General features: G+C 45.6%; 1 protein-coding gene across 1 annotated transcript in view; it reads left to right on the forward strand.

The window, feature by feature from the left end:
• Positions 1-1,076: 1,076 nt before the first annotated feature.
• The window catches only part of LOC107108431 (CUE domain-containing protein 1-like), a 27,337-nt gene continuing 20,509 nt past the window's right edge, over positions 1,077-7,904 (forward strand). Inside the window, exons 1-2 of the mRNA XM_015408861.1 lie at positions 1,077-1,196; positions 4,612-5,220. Of these exons, the coding sequence (XP_015264347.1) occupies positions 4,930-5,220 (291 nt within the window). The 5' untranslated portion in view covers positions 1,077-1,196; positions 4,612-4,929. The remainder of the gene's footprint in view (positions 1,197-4,611; positions 5,221-7,904) is intronic.

The raw sequence follows: 7,904 nt of genomic DNA on the forward strand, positions 1-7,904 counted from the left end.
GAACAGCCCAGCCTGATGGGCAAGACTCTTGGTCCAAGCCCCCCCCCAGCATGCAGAACCTAGCAGCTGCGTGGCCTTTCTCTCGCCTCACAACAGGGCTGCCTCTGATACCGTCCCCACTCCTCGAGGGACCCACAAACCAATCGTCATGAGGACTCAACATGTTTTGTCAGCTTGCAAGCTGCACAGCCCTGATTTTGTTTCTGCGTGCAGTTGTATGTGTGAAGGCGGAGAGGGGAAGAGGGTCGTTCTGTGGCTGAGCGGTTTCAGCAGACCCCTTTGAAGGGTGGCTCACATTTCGGCCATGGGCGTCAGTTGATCCTGGCTCCGTTGAAGAGCCGTGTTTGGAGGCACTGCACGGCAGCATCTCAAGTTTAACCTGGGATGTGCTGTTACACGCAGCGGGTGGCACAGTGCGCTTCTGAATGACTCCTTGTCAAGGAAGCTTCGTGATGGGGAGTGTGCGCTTTGATCGTCTCCAGCCTTCTTCTGCGCTTGCTCCAAATGAACTGGTCGTTTCATAGAGCCTGCCATTAGTCAGGCTCTTTAATTTTAAAATATTTCTAGTTGTGAGGATGATTTTTAAATTTTAAAAAAATATTTCTAGTTCTCACTCTTAAAAGCGAGACTTCTACAGTGCAGTTAGAGTAACACAGAAAGCTGGTAACATCAAAGCAGATTGGAATAAAACTCTTAACATCAGTGTTAACAAAATACAGTGTAAACATACAAAAACACGATGCCGTGAAAGCCAGCCAGCATAGTTTAAAAGAAACATAGCTGAATTGGGAGGGAGTTAAAAAAAGAAGAAGAAAAGGTTTCAAATAAAAAAGATTTCCTGGGTGGGGAACAGTGATGTAAACCATTCAGAAAAGCAAAAGATTATCACCTAGGGTAGAGATGCCAAAATTTAAGAGGCGACCAAAGGCTTGAATTTATACTGAAAGCTGGTTCATTTCAGTGCCAACTTTGTACTTTTTTGTCCATTTGTCTCCCCCCCTTTCTGTTTAATTGATTACAGATTTAATGTATTAATTGATCCAGAACTGAAAATGTGCATTTTTCTCACAGGTTGTGGCTGTTTCCCCCCCGTCAGTCTGAACAGGCGATGAAAGGAACGCACTCTCTCAGTAAAGAAAAGGTTTCTTGGGGTTTCTGGGGAACAGGATGACGACACGGACCCGTGAACTATTTCTGTAAGTCCTGTGTGTTCCAAAAATGGCAGGTACCAGATTTTAAAGCCTCATCCACAAAATCCCAGAAAGGAGAGAAAGTTAACTGTTGGGGAAGCTTAATTGTATTAGAGTCAGTTTTGGATTTGGGGCCCTGGCATGGTAATGGATCTCCACAGAGTTCTTGTGAGGATAAAATGGAGGAGAGGAGAATGATGTAAGCTGCGTTGGGTCACCGTTGGGAAGAAAGGCTGGGTATAGTTGAATTAAATAAAATAAATAATAAATACATTTGTCCTGGAGTGCATGGTGCATAATGAGTGGCTCTGAGTGAAAGGGAAATGACTGGGTAGATGATCTTTATTTATTCATTTTACTTCATTTACGGGCACCCAAGGCAGCTCTGTTTTATCCTCACGACAGCTCTGTGAGGTAGGCTAGGCTGAAAGTGTGTGACTGGCCCAAGGTCACTGCCAGCAAACTTTCATGGCAGGGTGGGGATTTGAACCTGGGTCTTCCAGTTCCTACTCTGACAAACTATCCACTACACTTCACTGGTTTAGATCTAGTGACTGACCCTAGCTCAGCCAGTTGATTTTGTGGGACTTGTACCCAGGTCTCCCTCCTCAAAGTCCAAAGCAAGTGTACCCCACTGTCTCTTTTGCATACAAAAATAACATCTTGGGAGCCTTTCCTGCTATTCTATACCTGGCTTCTAATTTCAGGTGCCAAGCTAATTTTTTGAGGTTGTTGCTTTCTTTAACAATGCCAATATTTTAATGCATTAATGACTGATGTTAAGGTTTTGGTGCACTGTATATTCATGCTTTTTAATTTTATTTTTACCTCAGAGGCCTGTTGACAGAGCAGAAGTTTCTTATTTAAGTCAAGCATAGCACAGACATTGAATGAAGTCCTGCAATCCCAAGAACTTGTCTGGGCTGACGATGTGGCAGGGCAGTGAAGGAAGTGTCAGGGAAAAAATGAATTTTAACACAGGAAGTAGGCTAATGGAGACAATACAGGGCAAGGGCTGACAATTTTGGGATGGTGAAAAAAGGCCATTGACTCTCAGAGCAGTTTGGCTTGCTCCTTAAAGAAAAGCAAGGTTTCAGAGAAAAGCCAGTTCCTCTGGTGCCAGATTATCTGTTCAAAATCCTTAGGTTAGAACCTTAAACTGTTACCTCAGGCAGCAGTAACCTGTCAGCCAGTTTAGTGTAGTGGTTAAGAGCGTGGACTCTAATCTGGGAGAACCGGGTTTGATTCCCCACTCCTTCACATGCAGCTGCTGGTGTGACCTTGGATCACTTACAAGTTCTTTCAGAGCTGTTCTCTCAAGGGCAGTTCTCGAGAGAGCTCTCTCAGCCCCGCCTGCCTCATGGGGTGTCTGTTGTGGAGAGGGGAAGGGGAAGGAGATTGTAAGCCACTCTGAGACTCCTTCGGATCGTGACAGGTGGGGTATAAATCTAATCTCCTCCTATCTATTCCAGCTTTTTTGAAAAAATCCTGTTGTTCCCCCAAGGAGCTCAGGGCTGTATCCATGGTTCCTCCTCCATTTTGTCCTCAAAACAACCCTGTGAAGTAGGTTAGGCTAAGAGAGTGATGGGCCTAAGGTCACCGAGCGAGCTTCCTGGCTAACCTTGCATGTACCCACTTCACACCTCACCTAACCTAGTTTAAAGAGACATGGGGTGCCCATTCTGTGTTGCCCCAAACCCTCATTCAGCCCATTTTTCCAGTAATGCTGCCATGATTCACCTAAATAAACTGAGAGGGAGGCCTCTTCCTCCCCCCCCCCCTTATTCTGCTGTAGTTCATAATGAGAGGCGGTCGCTGGGAGGGGGCTGTGCACTCACACGGATGGAACACTACCTGCCTTGGAGGACAACGGCACAGGAAATTCCCCTCACTCACTCAGCATCCTCTCTTTTCCACTCACCTTCCTGCTGGAAACTCGCCTTCCATGCTAGGAACTGGTGCCCTGCTCACCTTCCCAAGTCAGTTGGCATCAAAATGAGGGCAGCCCCTATTCGTCTCTATTTGTGTCAAGCAGGGGTCCCCAACCCTTTTGAACCTGTGGAACTGGAATTCCGACACAGCCTTGGAATTCTGACACAGGTTGGTGGGCACAGTCACAAAATGGCTGCCACAGGACGCCAAGTTGGCCGCAAAATGTCAGGGAGTGGGGTCATGCATAACTCTAACCGTAACTCTCCAACCTTTCAGGCAGAAGATCTGTTTAACGAGATGCCTTTTAAAATTTACGTATAATTTAAAAATACCACACATGTAACAGAAGTTCTTCATTCTTGTGTGTGTGTCTGTCTGTGTGTGTGTGTCAATGAGAGAGAGAGAAAGAATATTTACATGGGGATTTATAGGACTAAGCTAAACCCCATTGGCTTCTCCTGCCACTTGGCTATCACTGAATTAGCAAACTTCAGTATCTCTGCTCACCCAGCAGTGCTGGCAGAACCCTTGGACAGCAGGTTGCAGGTCAGCCCAAAAAACCACCCACCCCCCCCCAGACCTGGGGAGTTGCCACAGAGAGTCAGGTCTATGGGGATGCTGTTGCCAGCGTCCCAGGCAAGAGTGGTGGGAATGGGAAGTGCTTCACACAGACCTTGCAGTACGACAGAAGGACATGAGAAAACGAAAGGTAGTCAGAGCCCCCTAAAAGACTCCCCCCCCACCCCGAAGTTTAAATATTTTCTATTTGAAATCTCCCACCCTCCTCTTAATGAAAATTAGGTAATAGGTCATGTCCAGAATCCATTCTCAGTGCAATTTCAACCATCAGTTCAGCCTGTGCCAGAAATAAATGGAACTTCTGTTATGTTTTCTAAGGTAAACTGGCAAAAATGTTCATTTCGGAACCTGTGGCACTTCTTCCCACTGCCTTTGGGTGGTTTTGAGATATCTGAGAAGCACTGAGCCACAATTTTGTAATATTTCAGCAGTTCTGAAGATTGCTTGTGTAGCAGTGTGTGTGCTTGCAGCCTGGTTTGCCAGTTTCATATTTCAAAGCGAATGGCTGCCTGGAAAGAGCTAGGAAGAGGAGCCAGATTAGGGGCGAGGCCTTGGTGGGATCTGGGCAGGGTTATGGGCAGAATTTGGAGAGACTGGGGTGGAGTCAGAGCAGACCACAGTGATTCAGGACTGTCCTCTCCCCTCAGTAGGGGGGGGGGAAGAGGTAATTTTGTATTAAACACAGTTAGGGCACTTGCAAACTGGCATCACCACTCCACCTAATGGTTTTCCTTTGTCCTCACCCTGTATGTGAATTTTCACAGAAGTCTGTAACATTTGCTTAGGAATTTCAAGCCAAATTCATTCCAGCTTCTCCTGACTTAAATGTTTGTGTTAAAAGAAATATTTTTAAAAGGACTGCTACCTCAATGAATACTTTTCTAATATCTGTTTGTGTTCCCCCCCCCAGTTAAACATGCTTCTAAGTCTTTGGACGCTGTAGTGTTTTGGAGGCGTTGCACTGGACGGCCCCTGTGGTGGAGTCATCAGGACCGTTGTGCCCTCTTGCCACGGCATCTTCAATGTCCCACGTTTGTGTTGTGGATTACTGGTCGGCAGTGTTAGGCGATGGCTACGTAGTCTCTTGACAGCGAAACTGGAAAGGCAGTCCGGGCCTTTTCCTGCCTTCCTCCTTGGCCTGGGATTTCTATCTTTTGTTGGTTTTCTGTTTGCTACCTCAACAGCTGATCTGAAAAGGTTAAACATTTTTCAAAAGCAGTTATCAAAAATGACAAGTCTGTTCCGCCGGAGCAGCAGCAATGGCGGCTCGAGGAGCAGTTCTTCCACACAGGAACTCAACAACAGCCGGCCCCCCAGGCAGGTGCGGCGGCTGGAGTTTAACCAGGCCATGGAGGATTTCAAGACTATGTTTCCCAATATGGATTACGACATCATTGAATGTGTTTTGAGGGCTAACAACGGAGCTGTGGATGCCACCATCGACCAGCTGTTGCAGATGAACTTAGACGGCAGTGGTTATGATGACAGCTCGGATTCAGACGACAGTATTCCTCCTGAGGTAACCTTGCTGTGACGTGGGGGAGGCGGGTAGGGGTGCACACTCCTTTCCAGACTAAAGGGCAGACTAATCCACAGAGCTCTACTGAAGTGCTGCTGGACTTGAATCTTGCTGCAGACCGATACAACCGCCCTCTGAAACAATTTGTTATGTTGCTAGGTTAGCAAAAATGAATGGGAATAACAACCAAACTTTGAGTGGCATTAGTCTTAATCAGTTTCCCTCTGTTGAGCAGCTAATGGCCGCATGTGTGGCTTTTCCTTGCCTGGGTTCTTGTCTCCTATCCATCTGAAATTTGGCACAGGGGATCCCTTGGATGCTTGGTACAGTCCCTGAGAACTTCATCTAAATGGGATGCAAAGCAGGACTGCCTCTCCCAGTGTCAACTTTGTAGGACGGCTCCTTTGCTCCAGACCGATACCTCCTGATTATTCCCTCCTGTAGAGTAGTTAGGATGGTCACGGCTCTTCCTGAAGCTGTTAGGAAGCTTTTCGCTTGGTTGAGATTCCGCAAGCTGTGCGAGGTGGGCTTTCGACGCTACCGCCTCATTTTTAATTACATATACTATGCTAGTTTTTATGAATTCGTAATTGAATATTGTTTTTATTATCATCGTAACTCAACTGCAGGCTGTGGAAGATCGGTAGTTCAGCAGTTCGAGACCCGAGTTGCCGCATGATGGCGTGAGCTCCCGTCTCTAGTTCCAGCTCCTGCCAACCTAGCAGTTCGAAAGCAAGAAATTTCAAGTAGATAAATAGGTACCACTTCGGTGGGAAGGTAACAGCGTTCCGTACGCCTTGGTGTTTAGTCATGCCGGCCACATGACCACGGAAACGTCTTTGGACAGCACTGGCTCTTCGGCTTTGAAACGGAGATGAGCACCGCAACCCTAGAGTCGGATTTGACTGGCTTTCGAGCAAGGGAACCTTTACCTTTACCTTTAACTCACCTGGAGCCCAATTTAGGAGAATGTTAAGCTTCAATGTTTTCTTAAATATCAGTACAGTAAGTTTAGTCTGGAAACGTTTCCTTCAAAACCAAAAGGGAATGAAAACAGATTTAAAAATGAAATGAAGGTATGTGATAATGGGTATACAGAAAATGAAAGAAGCTTTTGAAACCAGAATGAGCATGAAAATGACAACATGGCCACGTACACAGTGGGGAGAACCACGCAGAGTTCCTTGGAGGAAGGGAGGGATTGATAGATTCCCCCCCCCAGTCAAAAATTGGATGTAAAATGTTCAGCTTGTGGTTGTAAGATGTACTACATGGTGTGTTTTGCTCATTTGTTATTTGTGTATTATGGCTTCATGTTCAGTAACAAGTAAAAAAGCCACATTTAGGCTCGGCTATAAATTGTTTCAGAGTCCCAGATGGCAGCGTCTAACTTTTAGACCCCAACTCTTGCTGTGTATTTTCTTGCAGTCTGGCCTGTGCTGTCGATGCAGAGCACGTGCTTTGTGTCCTGGAGGTTCCAGATTTATCTTTCCTGGCATCTTGATGCGGAAGGATCTTGGCCCGGCAAAGGTCTCTGCATGAGAGTGTCTGCCAGCATTCACACACTCCCACAAAGCAAAGCCCAATGCCGTTTGCAATACAAACCATAAAAAGTATTATGGTTGCAGACTTAATCAATTTAATTGGTAGATTAATCTACTGGTGCTTTAGTTGATTGACAAGGGAGGATAACTTTAAGTGAACAGGACTACGTCCTAATCCCGAATGGTTAGCTGGTGGCGTCTACAGGGAGCTGGATGTTTAGTACAACAGGGCAGGAGGCAGATAGTAGAGTCTAGGACTGTCAAATTCCAGAAGCACCAAGTGAAGACTGAAATGCCCAGTAGTGAGCATTGTAATCCAGGGCAGGCAAGCCATAAAATCCCAACAGTGGCAACATGTGGAAAGGTACAGGCACTTAGCCAGACTGAGAAACAGGTTCATCTTTGTGGCTTCTGAGGACCAGCCTTATCTTTTTTTGAGAAAGGTACTGCCTTGCTGGATCAGGGGAATGCTGTAGACATAGTTTATCTTGATTTCAGTAAGGCTTTTGATAAGGTTCCACATAATATTGTTGTTGACAAATTGGAAAAATGTGGTTTGGATCCTGTCGTAACACTATATCCGGCAGCTCTTTTCTTAACCAGTGATTTCAGTTTATTAGAACAGAATACAACAACACAGAACACACAGAACAAACCTCAACTTATATAAAGTTTGGAACTGGCTAAAGCACACCCCTAGAACAGTAAGGTCCAATCATAAGTGAGTGCTTAGGACCAACGTTCCCTCTAAGCTGTGGAGTCCTGTGAGCAAAAATTCTGCTTTGTGAGCTACTGGCATTAAAGTTGTGAGCAAGCGATTTGACTGCTGCATAAATTAGTTTGCTCTGGGGCCCTCCTTCCTGAGCTAAGACAAAAAATCTTTATTAATGATTTGGATGAAGGAATAAAGGGAATGCTTATTAAATTTGCAGATGATACTAAATTGGGAGGGGTAGCAAATATGGTAGGATACAGGATGATCTTGGCAGGCTGGAAAACTGGGCTAAAACAAATAAAATGAATTTCAATGGGGATAAACGTAAAGTTCTGCATTTAGGTAAGAAAAATCAAATGCATAATTATAGGTTGGGGGAGACTTGTCTTGGCAGTAGTGTGTGCGAAAAGGATCTAGAGGACTTA

Source organism: Gekko japonicus, unplaced genomic scaffold (genome assembly GCF_001447785.1).
Source record: "Gekko japonicus isolate JY-2015 unplaced genomic scaffold, Gekko_japonicus_V1.1 scaffold4631, whole genome shotgun sequence".
Lineage (NCBI taxonomy): Eukaryota > Metazoa > Chordata > Lepidosauria > Squamata > Gekkonidae > Gekko > Gekko japonicus.